At 43.9% G+C, this 24,459-nt stretch overlaps 1 protein-coding gene across 7 annotated transcripts in view; it reads left to right on the top strand.

The window, feature by feature from the left end:
• The window catches only part of RBPJ (recombination signal binding protein for immunoglobulin kappa J region), a 100,889-nt gene extending 89,499 nt beyond the window's left edge, over positions 1-11,390 (top strand). For all 7 annotated transcript variants that reach the window (XM_059673940.1, XM_059673912.1, XM_059673930.1 and 4 more), the window contains 6 exons: positions 1,976-2,113; positions 2,271-2,383; positions 6,960-7,100; positions 10,253-10,408; positions 10,776-10,879; positions 11,023-11,390. In XM_059673940.1, the coding sequence (XP_059529923.1) occupies positions 1,976-2,113; positions 2,271-2,383; positions 6,960-7,100; positions 10,253-10,408; positions 10,776-10,879; positions 11,023-11,338 (968 nt within the window). In that variant the 3' untranslated portion in view covers positions 11,339-11,390. The remainder of the gene's footprint in view (positions 1-1,975; positions 2,114-2,270; positions 2,384-6,959; positions 7,101-10,252; positions 10,409-10,775; positions 10,880-11,022) is intronic.
• The last annotated feature ends 13,069 nt before the right edge of the window (positions 11,391-24,459 follow it).

Genomic DNA, 24,459 nt, shown 5'->3' with positions numbered 1-24,459 from the left:
GTATTTTCTGTAAATTGGTGGTGGTAAAGAGAAACTGCCTGACACTAGTTAAAGGTGGTAAAGACAGATTTTATTCAGTACTGTTGCAATAGGGAAAAGAGACTTCAATGTACAATTGAGCTCAAATCCTAATACAACAAGGACAAATGGGGATTTATAGGCAAGGAGCAGAGTGAGGGGCGGGGAGGGTCAGTGGATGGAACATTACTAGGAACAGACATCCGGGGTAGAGGGATTTTTGACGGACCAGTCTAACAGAATGCTTGCTAAGGGCAGGCCCAGGATATCAGATGTAAAGCTTGGGGGCTGGGGAGGAACTTGATCAGATAACTAGAGTGGGAGGATGGCTTAGCAACATTCTTGCAATAACTGGGCCAATGGCAGGGCCCCTAGAAGGGACCCGGGGGAGCCAGTCAGTTTAGAAGCTTGGTCAGATTTAAGTTAGTTGTTCTTTGGTTCTTTTTTGTTGCTGGAGGGCAAGGGTCACTTCCTAGTGGTGAAGTGCTCTTGCATCAGGAGGCATATAATGATATGTATTCAGGCTATTTCTAATTCAAATAACAGGATTTTATTTAACCTCTTCAACTTGGAATTTCTATTAACGAAGTTTCTTGGTGACAGAACATTTTACTTTCAGAATATTTTCTTGCTTGCATAGATGTGGCTATTTTTTGTTTTGTTTTGTTTTTTAAATTCATGCAGTGCTGTATCCTTGAGGGTATTTAGAAGAAATCAGAATCTCTAATCACAATATCTAGAGGCAAGTGTCATCCACTTGGTAACCCTCCTTGACCCTCGCTATGAGTATTTTCCACAGGATTGGATATGAGCACAGGGAGACACATGTGCAGTCACATGAATATATACATTTACCTGATGTAACCACACATACCAAGTATTTTATAGTCTGCTTTCCATTCAGCGATATTCTAGGAAGATGAGTTTTTTGTCCCTTTTCTTTTTTTCTTTTAATCCTTATTGTTGAAAGTATTATAAGGGTCCTCCTTTTCCCCCGTTAATCTCTTCCAGCCTACTCCCATCCTTCCCCCACCCCAGGTCTTCACCACCCCATTGTCTGTGTCCACAGGTTATGCATATATGTATACAAGTTCATTGGTTAATCTCTTCCCACCCACCCTCCCTTGCCTTCCCTCTGAAGTTCAAGCATGAAGTCTGTTCATGCTTCAATGACTCTGGGTCTATTTTTGAACATCATTGTATTTGGTTTGTTATGAATAGTTTCTTATCAGTGCATTTAGATACATGTTATTTAAATGGTAATAGATATTATAATTTATTTCATCAATTTTCACTGTTGGACATTTATTATTTTAATAATTTTTCTGTATTGAATAGCACTTCACTAGACATATTGTATAGTTCTCATTTAAAGATGATTTTTATGGGCATATTTTATGTCTTCAGCTTGACATTATTAATGATAATTACTTTGACTTTTTTGGGGGGGTGGGGAGTATTAACCTGTATTCTTTGGAGGGTTAAAAATTTGTTAAAAGAATGTTAAATTATAATACTAATTTAATATAATGTAAATATCCTATGTAATAAAAAGCTAATATGCAAATTGTCCCCTCGACTGGGAGTTCAACCAGCGGGTGGGCCAGCCGGCCAACCACCCTGCGGCCCCCTCTAGTTAAATCAGTGGTTCTCAACCTTCTGGCCCTTTAAATACAGTTCCTCATGTTGTGACCCAACCATAAAATTATTTTCATTGCTACTTCATAACTGTAATGGTGCTACTGTTATGAATCGTAATGTAAATATCTGATATGCAGGATGGTCTTAGGCCACCCCTGTGAAAGGGTCGTTCAACCGCCAAAGGGGTCATGACCCACAGGTTGAGAACCGCTGAGTTAAATTATAATAAAGAACAACCATAACTTGCCAGGTACCGATCCCTTCTTTCTCTGTCTCACCTCCAGTCACCTAAACCGGAGCTATTTTTTCTCTGCAGTATGCATTGCCTCAGGAACCAAGGTGGCTCTGTTTAATCGACTTCGATCCCAGACCGTTAGTACCAGATACTTGCATGTAGAAGGAGGTAATTTCCATGCCAGTTCTCAGCAGTGGGGAGCATTTTACATTCATCTCTGTGAGTATTAAAATTGCATTTGATGTTTCTGGTGTGAAGCTTTTAAATTCTTTTTGATAACAAGATGTGGGGGTATATTTATTAAGTTTTGTTATCTTCCTAAGCAGATGAATGAATTCTAAAAGATAACAGTTTGATCTCTGTTTCACTCCACCAGTGGATGATGATGAGTCTGAAGGAGAAGAGTTCACAGTTCGGGATGGCTACATCCATTATGGACAAACAGTCAAACTTGTGTGTTCCGTTACTGGCATGGCACTCCCGAGATTGGTATGGCTCCACTTTGGCTTTTGTAATATGTGTAGTAAAAATTAAGAAAACAAAAACGCCACAACATTCAAGCTCATGCTTTTTAATTTAAAAAGAGATATCAATAAGCATTTATAATTGACATTTTTACCCCACTTTATGTTTTAAATGTTTTAAGGCAATTAGCCAGTTTTTATGAATACATTCTTAATAACTTCCTGCCGAACTGTTTCTAGTAAGTTTTGGTGGCATTTTTTCCTTTTTGGTTGTGTATCTGAACATGTTCAATAGAGGGCGCTATAAAATTACATTGTGATTTCTTAATGCAGATCACACTGTATTCATTTTTTTGTGGTACCTGCTGCATCCCAAATAGGACCAAGTTTTCAGAAACATAGAAGTTCTTATTTCTTTAGAAATATATATAAGTTAATTTTTGCCAATTTACTCTTCCAGAAGAAGAAAAATTTATTAAAAAGGAAATGAAATTGGGAGAGAGGCATATAGTGTAGGGATTTTTGTTCACTAGGGAGATCATGAAATAATAAAAAACTGCTTTTCTTACCAAAATGAAAGCAAAGGCTCTGAGTATACCCTCCCACGTGCTCACCCTCTTTTTCTGAAACAGAAAGCAATATAGCTATAGTAAAGATGGAGACTTTCAAGTAAGTTGGATTCAAAGTCAGGTTGGGGATTGGGCTGAATGGAAGAACATTTACTATATATATTTATCTCTGGTGAAATATTTTACTGGCTTACATTTTCTGGTACTATTTCAGCAGTGACTGAGTCTATAATTAAGTAAATACAACAATTCTTTGTCTGTTGTTTATTTTTCTATGTCATGGTTTTACAAGGTGATTTTTATTTGCCCTTAAAATTTCATACGCTAAGATAATGTAGTAATATTAATGTATAAAACCTTAACTGAGACATTATAATAAAAAAAGAGTAAAGGTAGGGAGAGAAGGGTGTAAAAAAATGGGAAGATGCAAATGAAAAAACAAACCAAGTCAAGTTCTTTTCTCGAGTTCTTTTCATTATGTATCACTCTATTTCAAGGATATTGTTTATTTGCTTTGGCATTAAAAGCCAACTGATGCATTTCCTTAGACAAATAGTAGTGGACATCCTTGGTTTCTTTATTGGTGAGAGCTAGCTCATTCAACTATGTGTCCAAAGAAATATTGTGGAGAATAAAATTGAACCACGCATGGCCCATGTCCTGAATGATTTTATAACTAGCTAGTAGAGGAACTGGATACACGAACAACAGTACTGTAGATGAATCATGACTCTTACCTGGTGGGAGACCCATGAGTGAGTGCTTACAGACTTTTACAGGAAGCTTTAGACTAACATCATTGAAAAAAATCAGTTATTTCTCTAAAATCCTTGTTAAATTTAAATATGGCCGTAAGATTTTAGCATTGAATTGAAACATTTTGCTTACGTTTCATTAATCTTACAGACTTAGAAGCTTTAATTACTAAAAATGTACTATTTAAACTAAAAAATTAGTGGTGGTATAAGTAGAATGACAAATATTCTAATAGACTGCAGAGCTAAAAATGTGTAAGTATGAAGAACTTAAAGATTGGGACTTTTTTGTAATTGTGATTTAAAGGAGAAAAATCTGTGAACACAATCAAGTGGTAAAAATCAACAGTGCTATATAATATTAATAGCACTGTTCTAAGCACTTTCACATATGTTGATTTATTCAATCCTTACAAAACTTCTGTGAGAAATTACTAGTAAGGATGTTCATTGTGGAGCAAAGCATTACAGTCCTACATGCAGACATGGATTATACAAATAGTCCTGAAACTTCATGTGCCAGGTGAACAAGACAGACTTCTGTCCTCATGGAGCTTACGTTTTAATTTGGAGATAGAAGAAAATCAGCTAAAGAGATACTTAAAAGGTTAATATAAGTGGTATGATGAGTTAAAAGGTTAATATAAATGTTATAAAGGCAGATTTTAAAAGGATAAAGGGATAGGAATTGGGAAAGTGTTTTAGAGTAATCAAAAAAGTTATTTTGAAGTGGGGATATTTGAATAGAGACCAGAATGAAGTTGGGGGAACACAAACAAGTAAGGAGCATTTCAAAAAAGAACTTAAGGCGGGAATGTGTGGGGACCAGCAAGGAAGCCACTGCAGCTAGAGCTGGAGGAGGGATGGAGGGGCACTTGACAAGAAAGGAGGCTCTGAGCTTGGCCACGGGCAACATCTTGTAAAGTTCCTCTCTATCTAGCCTCAGGGCTTTGTATTCTCCATGTATGATAACAGGCCACTGGAGGGTTTTAAACAGGGAATGGCGGCTGATCTATGCGCAGGCGGATGATGCTGGAGGGGAGAACATAGGGGGTAACTGTGGAAGCAGAGATGCCGGTGGTTGGGCCTTTGTCATAATTCAGACAAGAGTGGACGGTGGTATCTTGCACTAGGATTGTAATGCTAGTGCAAGATGATGAGTGCTGACTGATTTATTTGAAAGTACACCAAACAGGATTTGTTAACAGATTGGATGATTGGGTGTGAGAAAACAAGGGGTCAAGGGTGACTTCAAGATTTTGCATTGAGTAAACGGTGCTGCCATTTATTGAGCTGGGGTTGGGGGAGATTTCGGAGAAAATCAAAAATTCTGTTTTTGATTAAGATTGAGATAGCCTATTAGACATCTTAAGTGAAACTGTTGAGTAGTTATTAAATATACAAGATGAGTGCTGGAGCGAGGGTAGGGCTGGAGATGTAAACCCAGGAGTTGCCAGCCTCTAAGTCAGTGATTCCCAAAGTGGGCGCTACCGCCCCCTGGTGGGCGCTGCAGCGATCCAGGGGGGCGGTGATGGCCACAGGTGCATTTGTTTTAACATTTTTGTATTATCTTTCTATTCTGAGTTCAATAAATAGTTTCATAATTTCAAACTTCAATGTTTCTAATTTACACCTTTCTTTACTATATTTTATGAAAAAGGTAGAAACATTAATACATATATCTTTCTGTTTAATTGCTATTAAAATTTTAAAAAAATTAATTTCCAGGGGGCGCTGAGTAATATTTTTTCTGGAAAGGGGGCGGTAGGCCAAATAAGTTTGGGAACCACTGCTCTAAGTAGTCCAGGAAGTATAGGTATGGCGAGGGGAGGGAAGAGGTCTGAGGACTCTGCACTGGGGCACTGTGAGGCCAATTAGAGCAGCATCTCTGCAAGGAGAATGTCTGTCAGACGCTTCCGAGAAAGCTGATCAGATGAGGAGAGAGGCTGCGCACAGGACTGATTCACCTGGAAGTCCTTGGTGGCCTCAATAAGAGCAGTTGTAGTGGAGACTTGGAGACAATAGGCTGGAAAGATTTCATGAGGCTGCATGGTGAGGAAGAAGAGTTTTCTTTTCTGTAAAGAGAAGTGAAATGGGATGGTGAGAGGGGAGGAACGAGGACATGTAGTCAAGGAAGTTTTCGTTTGATTTCACATGGAAATAGTTCTAAGTGTTTGTATACTACTATTGGGAGTGACTTTCATAATCATCAAACACTTAGTGATTGCCTTCCCTGTGACCAGTGGCTCTAAGGGTTGATAGGATTATTTTTCAGCTATCCATATGTGTTTTGTGGAATATTTATTATAATCTCTTGGCACGTAATGGAAAGAGTTCAGACTGGGCAAGCAGCCAGCCCTAGAATCATATTCTGGTCCTTCAGCTACTATGCAGGTGATTTTGAGGAACTTACCTGACCACCTGAGTCCATTTCTAATCTGCAAAATGATACCTATTACAAGTATTTAAGTGTGTGTGTGTGTGTGTGTATGCACACTTAAAATAGGTATCATTTATATATATATTGGATAATGGACTACGCTGACTACTACACCAATGTAGCCTTTAAAGATAGTTTTTTCCTTTCATGTTGGATTATGTCATTTATTTTTACTTTTTAAAAATTTGTCACTGTATTTTATTGGAAAGGTCATCTGAACTTGCTACTCAAAATATAGACCAGTGGTTCTCAACCTTGGCTGCACATTAGAATCACCTGGGAATCTTTTTAAAATCCTGATTTCTGGTCCTCATCCTCCGGAAATTCTGTTTCTTTGTTACTAATGTTGTGGCCCCACCCCATAACAAAGAAACAGAATTTCCGGAGGATGAGGCCCAGAAATCAGGATTTTAAAAAGATTCCCAGGTGATTCTAATGTGCAGCCAATCTTGAGAACCATTGATATAGACCGACAGGTTTAGCATCAGCTGGGAGTTTGTTAAAAATGCAGAATCTGTGGCCCCCACACAAGATTTATGGGCTCAGAACAAGGACCCTCGGTGACTTGTGTGCACATTGAAGTGTAAAAGCCCTGATCTAGAAAGCAAGGCGCCTGCCCTGGCTTTATGTGCTTCTGGAAGAGGTGACAGGTCACACCTTCTAACATGCTTGCGATCTAAAGGCATTTTCTATACCTGGTCTGTTGTTTATAAATGTTTGTGCATGACAAGTAAGGGATGTATTATTATATAGCTTATTTCTATAGGTATCGAAAGTATACCTACTGAAAACTCTCCATGTGTGACAGCCTTTTCTTATTCAATTGTTGACACACAGATAATCAGAAAAGTTGACAAGCAGACTGCATTACTGGACGCAGATGACCCTGTGTCACAGCTCCACAAATGTGCATTTTACCTTAAGGATACAGAAAGAATGTACTTGTGCCTTTCTCAAGAAAGAATAATCCAGTTTCAGGTAGGTTTCTAAATTACTGGTGAAACCTAAAATGTGTGTTAGGTCAATAGCATACAGAAACAGGAAGCTCTTGCTTAATGTTCATTGTATCCAAATACATGAAGCTGTGTTCAGATGTTTTCTCAAGTCCAAGGGTTCTCAACCCACAGTCTTCTGACATGGTGGTCACCCTGCCTCAGGGAAGAACTCAAAACTCATGAACATGTTCTCCGAGAAACAGTTAACATCTAGCTCTGGGGGACAGAAGGCCTCTTGGATAACCCAAAAGTAGATTTCAGGTGTCCAGTGAATACCCTGAAGTTGTGTGCACACATTGTATATGGAGGGGGAGGGTTCATCGTTTCTCATCAGATTTATTTTGGGGTCTTCCAAGATAGTAATGATGACATGTTTCAAAAGCTAATTTTAACTACATTTATTCAGAAGGCTTTCCTGAGGACATTCATGACATGGGCATCTTACTTAATAGGAGAGTTATGCTTTCATGGGAAACTAGTTTGTAAACATCTGGAGACCTGTTCCAGAGGTATGGCCACACACAGCCGTTTCCTCAGCCCAGCACTGATGGACTGGTCCAGGTGTTTTAAGGTAGGGGTGGGGGTTATTGATTCACATCTTGGTTGCTTCTTAAGAAAGTACATGGGTTTCTAGCTGTTTTCTAAGCAGGAGAGTATTCTAATCTCTCTTTCTTAGGAATCCCTAAAGAGGTTTTTTTGTTTTGTTTTTTTTAATCCTCACCTGGGGGGTATATTTTCATTGATTTCCAGAGAGAGAGGTACGGAGAGAAAGAGAACATTGATTGGTTGCCTCCCGTTCTCGCCCCCAATAGAGATTGAACCCACACCCTTTTGGTGAATGGGATGGCACTCCAACCAACTGAGCCAGCCAACCAAGTCAGGATACCTAAAGAGTTTTAAACAGCTATTTGCATCATAGATACTGACCTTTTATTTAAAAAATTATACAGGTACTGGTATACTCAGAAATGCTTATTCTGAAGGGTATTACCAGTTATTTAATATGTCACTGAAATATTTCATCCTATCTAATAAAAGAAAAACATAGTAATTAGCCGTACATCCGCTACTCTTCCCATTGGCTAATCAGGGTGATATGCAAATTAACTGCCACCCAAGATGGCGGCCGGCAGCCAGGCAGCTTGAAGCAAACATGAGGCTTGCTTGCTTCAGTGATGGAGGACTCCAACGTTCCCCGCCTGCCGCTGCCGGCCTCTGAGCTTGCAGTTTGAAACATTGTTACAAAAATAGAATCTAAACAAACTCCAGAAACCTGCTTTCAGCCAGCCAGGATCTCAGAGCTGGAGTTGAAACAGTGTTTCGATTATAGAACCCAAACAAACCAGATACCTACTTTCAGCAGCGGAGGCTTTAGAGCTGGAGCCAAGCCTCAGAGCTAAAGCTGGCCCAGAATAAAAAAATAAAAAAAGAAAAAAAGCACTTGGGAGCTTCAGTCACCCACCAGCCTGAAAACAGCCCTCAGCCCCTCACCCAGACTGGCCAGGCACCCCAGTGGGGACCCCCACCCTGAAGGGTGTGTGACCAGCTGCAAACAGCCATCATCCCCTCATCCAGGCTTGTCAGGCACCCAAGCTGGACCCCCACCCTGATCCAGGACACCCTTCAGGGCAAACCAACCAGCCCCGACCCGTGCACCAGGCCTCTATCCTATATAGTAAAAGGGTAATATGCCTCCCAGCACTGGGATCAGCGGAGCTGAGAGGCCTCCCGGCACCGGGATCAGCGTGCAGGGGGCAGCGCCCAAAGCCCCTGATCGCCCTGAGGCTCTGTGTGTGACAGGGGGCAGGGCCACAACCTCCCTATCCGCCCTGCTCTGTTCATGACGGGAAGGCGCCCCAACCCCCTGATCAGCCCTGCTCTGTGCCTGATAGAGGGGACCTCCTCAACCCCCCGATCGCCCTGCGGCTCTGTGTGTGACAGGGTGCAGCGCCCCAACCCCCTGATTGGCCCTGCCCTGAGTGTGACAGGGTGCGGTGCCCTAACCCCCTGATCCGCCCTGTTCTGTGACAGGGGGCGGTGCCCCAACTCCCCTATTGGCCCTACTCTGTGAGTGACAGGGGGGAGCTCCCCAACCCCCTGATTGACCCTGCTGTGTGTGTGACAGGGTACGGAGCCCCAACCCCCCTGATGGGCCCTGCTCTGTGCCTGACAGGGGGCAGCGCCCCAACCCCCTGATTGGCCCTGCTCTTTGCATGACAGGGGGCAGTGCCCCAACCTCCCCATCGACCCTGCCTTGAGTGTGACAGGGTGGTACCCCAACCCCCCAATCAGCCCTACCCTGAGCGTGACTGAAGGTGGCATCACAACCTCCCGATCCGCCCTGCTCTGTGCATAACAGGGCGGCGCCCCAACTCCCCAATCAGCCCTGCTCTGAGGCCGACCAGGGGCTGCACCTAGGGGATTGGGCCTGCCCTTTGTCACCCGGGAACAGGCTAAGCCAGCAGGTCGTTATCTCCCAAGGGGTCCTAGACTGCGAGAGGGCACAGGCCGGGCTGAGGGACCCCCCCGCCCCCCGAGTGCACAAATTTTTGTGCACCGGGCCTCTAGTATTATAATAAAAACTATGTGTCAGGTTTTTATGTTAATACTAGAGACCCAATGCACTCGGGGGTGGGGGGAGGTCCCTCAGCCTGGCCTGCACCCTCTTGCAGTCCAGGAGCCCTTGGGGATGTCCGACTAATGGCATAGGCCCGGTCCTGGGCCTAAGCTGTCAGTTGGACATCCTTAGTGCTGCCACAGAAGCAGGAGAGGCTCCCACCACTGCCGCTGCGCTCGTCAGCTATGAGCCCAGCTCAGGGCTTCTTGCTGAGCGGCGCTCCCTCTGTGGGATTGCACTGACCACCAGGTGGCAGCTCCTGCGTTGAGCGTCTGCCCCCTGGTGGTCAGTGCATATCATAGCAACCAGTCAGTCCAATGTTCGGTCGATTTGCATATTAGTCTTTTATTATATAGGATTCTGTTTGTGTTTATTTAGGGTTTGGCAAAGCACCATGCTTGTGAAGTTTATAAATTTTTACTAAATTCTTTCCATGCTAACTCTAGTCGAAAAATGTTACTTATTAAAGTTGTCTTATGCTGCAATGCATATAAAAATATTTATACTTTCTTCATAAGGCCACTCCATGCCCAAAAGAACCAAATAAAGAGATGATAAATGATGGAGCTTCCTGGACAATCATTAGTACGGATAAGGCAGAGTATACCTTTTACGAGGGAATGGGCCCTGTCCTCGCCCCTGTCACACCCGTGCCTGTCGTAGAGAGTCTTCAGGTGAGACTGCCTCCTCACAGGTTGACTTTTCCCTCCTTGTAACCTCTCTCAGCTATGACTTAGCATAATTTTATTTCACAATAATTTTGAGTTTTCTCCAAATATTGTGATTTGGGTATTTTGTTATATGTTATTGGTAATAGAAAAACAAAAATTAAAGCCTAATTTTATGCAAAAAAAATTTAAAACCAACTTGGATGTTACCTTGATTTTTAAGCTTACTTTGTCTTTATAAGCATGTGATTTAAAAGAAGCACTTTAATCACCCATTTTTCGCAAATGATAATTGAATGAAAAACTAATCTGTGCACTTTAATGAAGAGTGAAAAGTGTTCTCAATGCTGTTCTGATTTTCTGTGAATTGCAGCTGAATGGTGGCGGGGACGTCGCAATGCTTGAACTCACAGGACAGAATTTCACTCCAAATTTACGAGTGTGGTTTGGGGATGTAGAAGCAGAAACGATGTACAGGTACTTGGTAAAACTTTTTACATCATCCAGAGTTGGAGGGGGTGGGTATCTGAGACTCTTTCCTGATACTGATTGTTATGTATTAAGCAACCCAATTTTAAGCTTCAGTTCTAAAACTTGCCTTGCGTTTGTTTCCTCCTCAGGTGTGGAGAGAGTATGCTCTGTGTTGTCCCAGACATTTCTGCATTCCGAGAAGGTTGGAGATGGGTCCGGCAGCCAGTCCAGGTTCCAGTAACTTTGGTCCGAAATGATGGAATCATTTATTCCACCAGCCTTACCTTTACCTACACACCAGAACCAGGGCCTCGGCCACACTGCAGTGCAGCGGGAGCAATCCTTCGAGCCAATTCAAGCCAAGTGCCCCCTAGTGAATCAAACACAAACAGCGAGGGCAGTTACACAAACGTCAGCACAAATTCAACCAACGTCACATCATCTACAGCAACAGTGGTGTCCTAACTACCGTCTTGTTGCTAGGACTTAAACTGACTCCAGTGCGGCAAAATGTTGAGAGAGAGAGAGAAAAAAGTGAACAGTCTTTTGTGGTTTCTTGGGAAAACTTTTCATACCAGGTGATACTGTTCAAAAACCCCATGACCCGCAAGTGCTGATTGGAAGTGCAGAAGCCACAGTAAAACAAAAAAGCATCATCGACATGTAAAAACTATTGGGAACTCCGGTTTTTTTCAGCTGTTCTTTTTGGTTGGTTTTTGGTTGGTTTTGTTTAAATGGGCAAGAAATAGAGATGTGGCTGGAATAAAAATGAAACTAGAAGACACAAATCTAACATAGTTTTGTGGACCAAGGACCTTGTATAAGCTTTAGTAAAGGTACATGTTCACCATACCTTTTATAGCACCGCATAGAGCACACCTATCCCAGCAGGTGTTCTCCCTGCCCCTCGGAGCTTCTGCCCGTCCGTACGCTCAGGTTCCAAGCCTGACCACGCTTGCCGAGTCTCACTGTCATACTCCCAGGTTTTTTTGGTCTACGGCTGGAACTGTTCTTTCTTTGTTTTTTTAAAGCTGAAGTCTTATGACTTTTTATGAGTTGAAATGGTTTGGATTTCAGCAAGTCAAATCTTGTAAAGGCCTGCATTTTTTTTAAAAGATTATATGAAGTCTGTGCAAAAGCTTTAAGAAATGCCTCTGCCTTGCCTGCAATACATGCAACGTACATGAACTAGTCTCTATTCTCAGACATTTGACAATTATTTCCATGTTTTCTTTTTAAAAAAATGTATTTATAGTGGTGATCCAAGTGGTTCTAACATTTACATGGGATTAAGTGTGGCCATTTAGTCATGAATGAGTTAATGGCACAGGACATGTTGGTGTTTGAAGTGTTCTCTCCCCTTCCCCCATGCAAACATGTGTCTCCATGTTTCAGGATTTGTTCAGGTTTCCCCCACCTGATCTTGTACATAACTTGTATTATGTGTAAGTTAAACATTTTATTTTGAACTTGTAATGTTCCCAGTGATTTCATTCAGTAAGGTGTTTTCTGCCTTTTTGACATATGACAACAACAAAAAATCATAGAAATATTTGCTACCAGGTGGTAGATGGTGCCCTTATTGCATAATGAGAAAAATCTCAGCAGAAGCATGTTTTTATTGACCTTTTATTTTTTTGGTAGCCTAGTCCAAGATGTCATTGTAACCTTAAAACAAGATGCTCTTATTAGATGGTGAACTAAAGTAGCTGGAAGACAAGTACTTTAGAAACAGATAGTTGTGAGATTATAAAAATGCAAATGTAACTTATCTTTCCAATTCTCTCTCTGCTTTTTTAAAAATATTTTCTTTCCCAGTACTGAGCATCTCCACAGATGTCTCCTACTCAGAAAACATTTCTTTGCCCTTCAGTTAAGATTTGAGTGCGTCCACGGTGATGTTGGCCTTACATGCCAAGTTCCCCCGTTCCTTTACACTGCTTCTGTTTCTGCACTTTGGTTGTGCCTTTGTTCGGTCCTTAGAAATAGCAGCAGACTCGTTGGGCTGCGTTTAGTACAGGAACCACGTGTGTAATGCCCTAGGACACAGTCTAGTAATACAATCACCCTTGTTAGAGTAAGAACTACCTCTAGATTGTGGTAAGCTTTTTACTGTCCCATAAAACAGGAGCCAACGCACCTTGTGAACGAAAACTGTACATTCGTTATTTCCACACAGAACATAGTCTTTCTGGTGTCCTGGGCTCTTTTCGACATCATTGTTAGTAGCATTTTTCGTTTTCAACTTTGCTATTTTCACTCATTTTGCTCAGATTGTGTCATTGTAAATAGGATTCCTAACATCTTTAAATCACTTTTTCCTCAGTTTCAAGGGAGAAGTCATTTATTTGTAAAACACATTAGTGGTAAAATCAGAGTTACTGATTTTCTCTTTCTACAAGCCTTTGCAATTAAGTACCCATTAGACTACATGTAGCCTTCTCTCCAAACTGCTCCGGTCACTAGCTTCTCTCTGTGAGCCGATCCTGCCTCATTCCTTAAATCTGTCAGCGATGAAGGGCAGAATTCAGTGTGGCCTTATCTCCCTTTGTGTTGACTGTTTACTGGCCTTTTCTCGCCTTTTTCCGAGTAGTATTTATTCTTCTCTCTGTTGTCATGCCAGCAGCCTTTGCACAGTGCTTTTGTTCAGAGTGCAAATGTTTTCAGTTCTGCTTTATTATTAATGGCTCACACGTTTTCTCCACTTCCCAGGTGTGGTGTTTAGTTGTAAAATTACATTAAATTAATGGATAACAGATGAGACACTTTTGAAGTGTCCTTACCCAGCTTTGCAGCTCAAAAATAATCCTTCAAGTTCATGACTTTATTAAAAGTGAACTTTTGCTTGTCGATTATTTAACTATATCTTATTTTGGCTCTTTGTTTCTTTTAATAAGACCATTGAAACATTAGGCTGTAAACTCTTTTCCTGTTTTGTTTTTTTGATAAGTCCAAGAATGTTATTATATAGGCATTTCCCCTGCTGTTTTCTGGTCATTCTGTGAACCACAAACTGAAGAGTGAAATGGTTTGTCTGTTGTAGTTACTGTTAGAGGAGTTCTTTTGTCAGCTGCTTAAAAAAAATCTGTTTTGTGGATTTGTAAATCATTTGAGTGTATAATTTATAGGAGCCTTGTCCTCTCTATAGTAAAAGGTACCCCCCCTCCCCCCATTGGTGGCATTATTAGAGATGCCGGTCATTTTCTGTCATGAAGACCCTCTTAGAATGGTAACTGCTTCGGTGAAAGGACAGTACATTTGAGTTTTTTTAAATTCTGCTTTAGAAGTGTATCTTTTGCTCTCATGATTCTATGCAGTTTCTAAAAAATGTGCATAGAAGCCGAGTCTGTGATCCAATATGTTTTTATTAGTTCCATTGAATGGATCACACAGATTGGGAAGGCAAGCGAAAGGCTTTAAAAGTAGAATGCCCTTCGTATTTTGAATGACTTCAGAGTTGAACACTAGAGTAATATTTAACCTGCTGCTGACTTTTCTTAAACTGTGGCAACTGAAGGCATCTTCATATATATATATATATATATATATATATATATATATATTAGTGACCTGTTTGTCACTCTTGCTGCACAGACTTATTTGTGATCATAACTGGTTAGTTTTTGTTTATTTTTCTAATGAAACTGGTACCGTCTGTGCCCTCACAGAATATTCCCCATGCAGGTTTTGAAAACTAACTAGTCATGTTTAACCAGATAATCCATGGGGGGGAGGGGGGGTTCCTTTTTTGAAACAAAATGCTATTCAATTATTAACCAAGTTACTTACTTTTGATTTCGAAAGCAGCTGTTTCTGATGAATACTGAACAAATGTGTGTAATTTTCTGTGCCAGACTTTGACTTTGTTTCAAGCACTGTAATGTGGGTTGGATGGTTAGAAACAATAATATATTAGGGTTTCTATTTAACCCTTTCAGGACTGAACTGTGTCCCCTTTTATTAATTTTCCCTGTGTTGTGATAAATGTTTGCCAGCATTCAGTACTGTGTTGGTCCAAATGTAGGTTTATATGCTCATTTTTAGCTTATTTCTTGTACCTTGCAGCATGCTCTACACATTCAGTCCTTAAGGGGTTTATTTTACAAACTGTGCGCCTGTAAGGTTTGTTAGCAATAAGATAGAAAATTGAGCAAGTTTATACCATAATTTTGTAGAAAAAAGAATCTGCTCAGTTCCATATTTCATCCATGAGAAACCTGCAATATGGGCAGTTTCAAGGAATTAATAAAAAGGAAATGTAAACCATTGTAAAAGTCTTCTGTTGAATGGGCCTGGTGCATGCTTTTTCGTCTTGGTGTCAGAATACTTCATAACGATGACATTAAATTCCACGTGACCGTTTGCACATGGACACCCTTACCTTGCTGTCTGCATCGCCCGAGTGGTAGCTGCGCTGATCCCTTCTTCAGTGTTGTTCACTGGGTGCTGCTGCGCCGAGAGGGAGTTCCTTTTCCTCCCTTTTGAATGGGGAAATGGGATTGTCCCTCAAGGGGCCTCTCTCCCAATTCAGTAACATTTCCAGCTAATTCCAACAAAATTGGAGGATATTATCTAATAACCTTTCAATATAAGGTTGTCATTTGGCCTGATTCTAAAGAACATAAACTGGTTTGTGCTTTTTGCCTGGGGCTCCTAGAGAGAGTGACAGTGCCTATTTTTGTTGAATAGGGAAACAGTAAAAGGGGGAAATTTCTGTATTTTTTAAGTCATAGTTTATTTTTTTTTTAAAGTATATTTTATTGATTTTTTACAGAGAGGAAGAGAGAGTGATAGAGAGTTAGAAACATCGATAAGAGAGAAACATGGATCAGCTGCCTTCTGCACACCCCCTACTGGGGATGTACCCGCAACCAAGGTACATGCCCTTGGCCGGAATCGAACCTGGGACCTTTCAGTCCGCAGGCTGACGCTCTATTCACTGAGCCAAACCAGTTAGGGCCATAGTTTATTTCTTATCTGACCTCCTCTCAAAGAAAAAAGTATTAAATAAAGTTACCAGGATTTTGCTAAAGACATCTTGCTCTAAAAATAGTAACTGTTAAATAAATAAGGAACCGTGCAGTTGGAATTTGTATTGTGAGGCCTTTAAAGGCTAAGATTGACAGTGATTAATTTAGAAGAGAATGATCTTGTACCCCTTCCTGTAAAGAGTACACAATCACTTTCTAAGCGGTTTTATGAAAGATGCTGTCTGTGTGTGTGTGGTCATTGACTCCCTGGATGGTTGTCAGTGATAGGGATGGAGAGGGCAAGCTGCATACGGTTCAAGTGGAGAGTGATCACAGAAGGCAGTCGTCTCTGAAAAAAAACAAAACACACAAAAAAACAAAAACTAGAAAGGTACAAAGTAGATACCCTAAAAAAAGGTTTAGTACTAGAAAACCCTGAGGGAGACAAGTAAAGTTGATGTGTATAAAGTACAAATGAGGTGATTCCTCTTGATTACTGTAAGTTAGGTCCTAAAAGCTTAAGGCCAAGAGACAGAGCTGTATGCCACAGGCCCTCTGGACCTGTGAGACGACGGTCACACACCTAGTTCTCTGTGCTGAGGAGGAGGTGGTTTGTGTGCCTGGCACATAGGTGTTTAGTAGTTTAGATAAAGGTGTTAATGCACATGTAGAAATCATGACTCATCTTGGTTTATAGAAAAAGCAGACACTCTAATACAGAAATGGGACAGGTTTTGACTACAAGGAACATTCATACTAAACAAATAGGTTATTTTATTAACTTGGGATTTATAGGTGGCACTTTAAATGTGCTAAAAAATAATTTAAAGGTGTATAGCCAGCCCTCTAGCATATGAATGTAGTCCCTGCTGACTTTAATCTCCTAATGTTACCTTGAAAGTGTCCAGATGCCAGGTGTTTGGATTTTTTAAGTTATGATTTTAGTGCCCTGACCTTGTGGATAATGTTATTAACCCCCCTAGCCAAGCCATATATATATGCCAAATTACACATATCTACATAGAATCATCCTGGATACTTCCGAGCCTTGTCCAGCTTCCAGGTGACGATAATGGGTCTTCTCTCTTACCCTCATAGCCAAGTCTAACGAGCTCCGTTTCTGGACCTCATATGCTGGCCTCGGGACCAGATCTCAGAGACCAGAGTATGAAGGAATGAGCCCACCTGTGGTGGTGCTCAGGTTGCTTTCTCATCAGGGTGGCTGATTCTGCAGCTCTCCACTAGGCATTTGTAGGGGAGGCGGGGATGCGATGCGGGGGGAAGAGACACGGCACACAGTTTAGTAGGAAGGAGCTTCAACGTAAAGCCCTTAGCTGTGGTCCTCGCTCTGCAGCCTCAGAGCCCCGGCACCTGCTTAGGTTGTCCTCAGTCGGGTCAGGACTTGCTGTGGCTTGGGTCTTCCCGGGTCAATATGAGCTTTGCTCGGACCTGGTTTTTGTTCATTCCCAGAAACAGTGATATGGCTGAACAAGCCTGAGGGAGGTGAGAAGGTAGAAAAGAGGTCCAAGACTGAGCCCTGGGCAGTGCCTCTTGTAAACAGCCCTTCTCAAAGGGCTGCTTGTAGGCTCCCCCAAGTGGGTGTGGAAAAGCCTTGGCTCACAGTAGGCCTGCAAGTGTGGGTCTCCATGTCCGAGTTTCCAACTCCCAGGTGACGGATGCTGTGGGTTTAGAGGACCCCACTGAGTAGCGAGGGTCTAGGCCAGGGGTGGGCAAACTTTTTGACTCGAGGGCCACAATGGGTTCTTAAACTGGACCGGAGGGCCGGAACAAAAGCATGGATGGAGTGTTTGTGTGAACTAATATAAATTCAAAGTAAACATCATTACATAAGAGGGTACGGTCTTTTTTTTTTTTTTAGTTTTATTCATTTCAAATGGGCCGGATCCGGCCCGCGGGCCGTAGTTTGCCCACGGCTGGTCTAGTGTGTCCTCAGACGAAAGAGCCATGTCTCTTCAGTCCATAAGGGTGATTGTTTTTAGCTAACGCCATTGTGTTCCACGTCATTATTAACTCAGTAAGAATGGTTTTGGAATTAGCCTCACTGTTTTTTAGGCACAGAATTAAAATTTCTCATTACACTTGGGAAGGCCTTATATACCAAGTCACAAGCAAGCTGAGAGGGTGGCCGGTGTGAAAGCCGAAATGTTCACGTACAATTACAGTCACGATGCAGAGGCCTGCGTTAGGTAACAATGCGTCAAATCGAGAGCCTTTTAGCATCCAGGACAAAATTGCTGCACCCAGAAATTACCGGCACATCGAATAGCTCCTGAGTTTTAAAACTGGTTTGAAAAAAGCAAACCCCAAACCGTCATTTTTAATTGGGCTCCCTTACTTAGGAGAGCAATTCTACAAAGTTCAAGAGACTATCACAGAAACCTAAATGAGAGGCGTGGGCACTGAGATTTCACAGACACAACCAGCTGTCTGTGTGGGAGCCAGGCTCTCAAACCCGCCCAGCTTCTCTGCAGAGCCTGACTTTGTAGGTAGGTGCTGGAGCCCAGGCCACCGGAAGCTTCGCCTTTTTAGTTCTTCCTTCTTGCCGTTTGCAACAAATGTGGAGGTATTTTGAAGCAGCATGTGAAGGCATAGGAAATACTTTGTTTTCTGAGCTGCTTATAAAATATTGGCAAGGCCGTATTTCATTACCTAGGTGCAGAGTGCTTTATCAGAGTGTTGCTTTGAAATGTTGCATATGCCATTCACTCAGTTGACACAGCTGATTCTACCCAGTTTTTTTTTTTAATCTTTACTGTTGAAAATATTACATTGACCCCCCCCTGCCCCACCCCCATTGGCCCCTTCTAGTCCGCCCCCGCCCCAGGCCTTCACCACACTATTGTCTGTGTCCGTGGGTCATGCATTATCTATATAATAAAAGCCCAGCAGCCATTACATTTGAACAACCAGAACGACCTGTTGACCAGTCGCTATGATGCCCACTGACCACCAGGTGCCAGATGCTCAATACAGGAGGAGGGGGAGGGGGGCGCAGTGAGGCCTGGAGGTGCACGCTATGGCCCAGGGATCCCAGGAACCGCAAGCCCAGAGCCTGCTTTCCAATAAAATAAATAAATTGGGGGGGGGGGGGGCGGGGGGAGGAAGTGGCCAATGCCGCCACCCTGGGAAGAACAGCTCCAGGAGGGAAAGGCCTCCCCAGGCCCCGCCCGGCGCCCTGTGAACTCACAGGGACTCGCTGGTGACGTGCAGGAAGCACAGCCCCTCCAACTCCAAAGCCAGTCGCAGGGACAGCTGCTCCCCGTCCAGCTCCATGGCAGACGCAGTGCTGACAAGGCACCTCAGCTCTGACACTACGTGCGCCTGGGGGCGTAGCTTCGCCGTCCCCCCCTCCCCCCCCCCCGCCCCCCCCCCCCTCCGCCAATAGCGCTGCAGCACAGCCGGAGGGCGCAGGACACAGCCACCAGGGCTGGCTGGGCATTGGTTTGGCTGCTGACTGACGTCCATGTGCAGTTACGCTGTGTGCTTACATTTGTAGGGAAGCAGGACACCTACTCCTACCGCCCGCGTCACCTTCTGGGCCAGTGACGGCGAACCTTCTGAGCTCGGCGTGTCAGCATTTTGAAAAACCCTAACTTAACTCTGGTGCCGTGTCACATATAGAAATTTTTTGATATTTTGATATTTGCAACCATAATAAAACAAAGACTTACATTTTTTATATTTATTTTATATATTTAAATGCCATTTAACAAAGAAAATCAACCAAAAAAATGAGTTCGCGTGTCACCTCTGGCACGCGTGTCATAGGTTCGCCATCACTGGTCTAGGCTAAGGAAGGCCTGCTGATCTCCGTGTTTCTCCTCCCATCCGGAACCAAAACCTCTTGGGGATGAATGATCCCAGCGATGGCCCCAACACGTGCTCGGTGTCACTATCACAGACATTCCCAGTTACTACAGTTCGTCCCGCAGCCTGCAGTGCCCTGCTCCACCCACTGCCACTCCTCACCTGTCACCCCCTGAGGACCACCTTGTGTTATCTTGTCTGAAATGTGAGCAAGATCTCAAATGCCCCCCTGTCAATAGCTCCCTTGCCCTACCTTTCTTCCTCTAAAAACCTTGCATTTTAAAAATAGATATTTGATTGATTTCTGAGAGGGAAATAGAGATAGAAACATCAACGATGATAGAGAATCATGGATTGGCTGCCTCCTGCACGTTCCAAACTGGGAATCAAAACCTCCCCTGTCCCCTCCCCCTGTCCCTCCCCCGGCCAGCAGGCCCCTGGTGGAGGCACGGGGCGGCACCAGCACTGAGGGAAGGAGGAGGGGAGGAGCCAGGGAACTGTGGGGTGGCGGGGCGCGAGGGCAGCATCGGCGTCTGACATCTGTTCCTTCTGCACCTGGCCTGGTGACCGACCGTCACCACCTCTCCTGATCCCGCCGGGGCCTTCGGGCCCCAATCGGTCTGGCCCTGATCGGCCCTGATCGCCCGCCTGCCTGGCCTAGGGACCCCACTGCATGAACTTTGTGCACCGGGCCTCTAGTAAACATATAAATTCCCAGGTTAATATCTCCCCTCCCACCCTTGCCTTCCCTCTGAGGTTCATCCGTCTGTTCCATGCTTCTATGTCTGGGTCTGTTCTCTTCATCACTTTATTTTGTTCATTAGATTCCACATATGAGTGAGACCATGTGATACTTGAACCTCGTTTTCCTTGGCTTGCAGGACACCAAGCTTCCCGCTTCCCGATGATCTTTCTCAGTAGGCTTTGCTGGTTCCTTCTCACCTCCCCACCCTCCTAATCTTGGATAGCCTCAGGGCAAAGGCCTGGCCCTTCCTCTCCCCCAACCTCACTCTTCCCATGGTGAGCTCTCCCCATCGCATGTCTCTATGGGGCTGGCTCCCCAATTCATATTTCCTGTGAGATCTCACCTGAACCCCAGAATTGGAGAGATAACTGCTTACACAACGTCTGAAGGCTAACAGGCATCTCAAACTTAGATCTAAAACTCCCTCCTCTCCTCTGTTCCTCACCCCATGGGCTCCCCTTACCCAGCCAACCTTCCCCTTGGTAAATGGAACCTCCATTCTTCAATTGCTTAGGCATAATCCTCAAAAGCAGATTCCATGACTGTCTCTGGACCTTTATATTCTTGGTTCAGATACTGGGTAGCGGGGAGAGGGTGGGGGCGGGGAGGGGGGAGGTAGCACCACTCTCCCCAATAAAAACCCAGCCACTGTCCAGTATACTGAATTTCTCAAACTTTTACCTTATAAAAACAAGGGGTAAGGGGTCCAGGAGCTAGTTTCAGACTCACCTTAACGAGATTACCTTTTGTACAGGAAATTCAATATCAGCGATTATTTTCATACTGAATCGGTGTATTTTGTCATTGCCGAGCTAAAAATAAGAAATTGACAGATCAGAGCTGACAAGGACAGACCTAAACACACTTTTCCATCAGTGACTCCTTCAAAACTTGCATTTAAACCCTGAGTACTTACACCTCCACCACCACGGGCCAAGCCACCAACGGACCTCACGTGAATTATTACAGAAGCTTTGTATCTGCTCCTCCAGCCGCCTCCCTGCCCTCACAGAGCCTATTCTCCACAGCAGCCGGAGGGATTCTTTGCAAATGCGTCCCTCTGCTGATGAAAGCCCTCCAGGGACCCCGTCTTGCTCGGGGTAAAATTCAAAGTCCTCATCCCCCCCACTCCCGGTCCACTGTGCCCCACTGCTTCCTTGTCTTTCCTTGACTTCACCAATAAGCTCTCACCGCAGGGCCTTGGCATTGGCGGTTCCCGGTCTCTGGGACAGTCTTATCAGATGGCCCCAACATCCATGCTGCCCTCGCTTCCTGCCAGTGGCCATCCCTAAACACCTCGTGCAACACTGTGCTCCTGCTCCCATCACACTCTGTCCCCTCCACCGGCTTTGTTTTTCGTCACAGCACTCACCGCCACCTGGCAGTTTGTGCGTTTACTTGTCCATTTGTTTATTTCTCCCTCCTCTGACCAGCTTGAAAGCTCCTTGAGACCTGGGACATTCCTCAGTGTCCCCAGACCCTAGCAAGGAGCCTGGCACATAATAGGTACCCAATAAGTACTTGCCAAATGGATGATTAAGTGCTTTCTGGTCACACCATTGGATGGTGTGTCCAGTCTATCCTGACCACCCAGATCCCTGCCTTAATTCAGAAGCTGATAAAGAATGCACCTTTGCCCTAACCGGTTTGTCTCAGTGGATACAGTGTCGGCCTGCAGACTTAAGGGTCCCGGGTTCGATTCCAGTCAAGGGCATGTACCTCGGTTGTGGGCACATCCCCAGGAGTGGGTGTGCAAGAGGCAGCTGATCGATGTTTCTCTCTCATTGATGTTTCTAACTCTCTATCCCTCTCCCTTCCTCTCTGTAAAAAAATCAATAAAATATATTAAAAAAAAAGAAAAGAAAAGAATGGGACACCAGTGACGAGCGTCTGGAAGACACAGGAACTGTGCAAGACCAGAGAGGCGATGCAGAGACAAGAAGATTAACATCGCGAGTGAGGGATTCTTGGCAGCCAAGAACAGGGGATGGTAAACAACCCATTTGGTGTTTTTGTCAATGAGGTTTCCTGTTATTAGGTAAGTCAAAGTGGGCAGGACTGTCCACTCACCGGGGGATAGTTTGTTAGGATATTAGCTAATTCACAATTAATATGGGGGGTAGGGTTTGTAAATATTTTCAGAAGAGGTGGCCCCCACAGCCCTTTGTGGTACAATTCAGAATTTTCTTATATTCCTAATGGTGCTGAGTCTGTGTACCATGTGCCAGACACTCAACGAAGTGTTTATTCTCAACTTGAATCCTCACCAATATAAAGAGAAAGATGCTAGACATGGGCTCAGTGCACAGACAGTAAATAGGAAAGCCATGAGGTGAACTTTTTTACACAGGATAGTTATTTATTTATTTTTATTTTTATTTTTATGGATTTTAGAGAGTAAGGGAGAGGGAGAGATAGATAGAAACATCAATGATGAAAGGGAATCATTGATCAGCTGCCACCAGGGATTGAGCCAGCAGCCCGGGCATGTGCCCTTGACCGGAATTGAACCCAGGACCCTTCAGTCCTCAGGCCGACGCTCTATCCACTGAGCCAAACCAGCTAGGGCTACACAGGATATTTTAAATTTGTGGAACACATAGTGACATCTGTCAAACACTGTGTAAGTGACTGCTACTAAGTTGTTTTTACAGAATTCCTTAATAAACAGAACAGTCGGGTATTTCCTTTAGCCCAGGGAAGCCATGAAAAAATTAGCAAGATGTTCAAGGTACTGAGAGTCAAGGAAGTTTGGGAACCTCTGCCCTTGGGGTTAAGAATTGATTTCCTTGGGCTAACCCAGTATTTGCTACTCAGTTAAATCAGGACCTCTCCCCCAATTTTAAAAGTTTTTATTTTTTTAAGCAAAGTAATGCAACCATGAGGTTAAAGACAATCATAGAGCACTAAAAGGCATAAATGCAAATTGCACTATCTTTCCTCCTCTCTTTCCACTTCCCCAGAGCTAGCTGCGTTCCACTCAGTTCTCCCTTCTGGCATTTACCTCTGTGTTTCTAATTAACATGCATATACTCTGTCTCTTGACATATCAATATTCTCTGCCAGCTTCTTGCTATGGCAGATGAGGCTTTTGCTTGTCTGTACCTTCACGCCCATTTCTCTCTTCCTTTCCTCCAAATAGAATTACAATACAATTTTCACTTAAATCATTGCTCGGTGTTTAAATAGCATTCCTCGCCTGTGAAAGGCGGGTAGCGGTATCTGCCTCGCTGAGGTTGTTGAGAAAGATAAAAATGCAGGGGAATGTGTAAAGCGGTTGGCATACAGTAGGTGAGGGGCGTCTCACTGATGTCTGGGAGGCATTGGGAATTCTCTAGTAAGAAAGGTGAATGCTCCCTGCCCCCAGCCGCCCAGAAACTGTTTGTCATCGCAAACTGAGCTTCACAAAATGTAGGAGCTGCCGGGGTAGCAGAGACTATAAAGGCGGAGCTGGGAGGAGGTAGGCAGAGTTCTCCCTCCTTGCCATAGAAGAGGGCCCTCTTAAGGAAAGCCGTGCCAGGACTTGGGATTTCTGCAAAACCCAGAGGCACGTCTATCTAGAGATGGCTAGAGAGGGGCTTCTGGATGGAGGGATGAGCCCTGGAGGGGAGGGGACCTCCGAGTAGACTAGAGGCACAGCAGTGGCCCACTTAGTGCCGGCAAGAGGGCCCGAAGGTCAAGGGCATAGAACTCAGAGCCTCCAGTCAGTGGCGGACCGAGAGGCGGAGGCTGAATCAGGCTCCTTGGCCAGCGGGGAGAGCCTGCTCTCCTACAGGGTGGGAGGCCGCCTTCCCGGGGGAGCGGGTGAGGTCACCAGCCAGCCACTCCTCTGCACAACCTCTGGGAGCCTGAAGGTGTCCTGGCCAGGTGAGATAAGCCGGTGTTTGAGGGTCACGCAGGTGTGCCGGATCCCACCGATGCCAACAGCTAGAATGCGAGGGCCCGGCATCCGGGTGTTCCCACGCCGGGCAAGGCCACGCAGAAGCAAATAATGAAAAATAAAAGGGTTCAAAAGCAAATGTTGACAGTAAACGGAAGACTCC

Source organism: Myotis daubentonii, chromosome 1, assembly GCF_963259705.1.
Source record: "Myotis daubentonii chromosome 1, mMyoDau2.1, whole genome shotgun sequence".
NCBI lineage: Eukaryota > Metazoa > Chordata > Mammalia > Chiroptera > Vespertilionidae > Myotis > Myotis daubentonii.
Note: the sequence above shows the minus strand (reverse complement) of the source record. Positions and strands in the feature narration are given on the sequence as shown.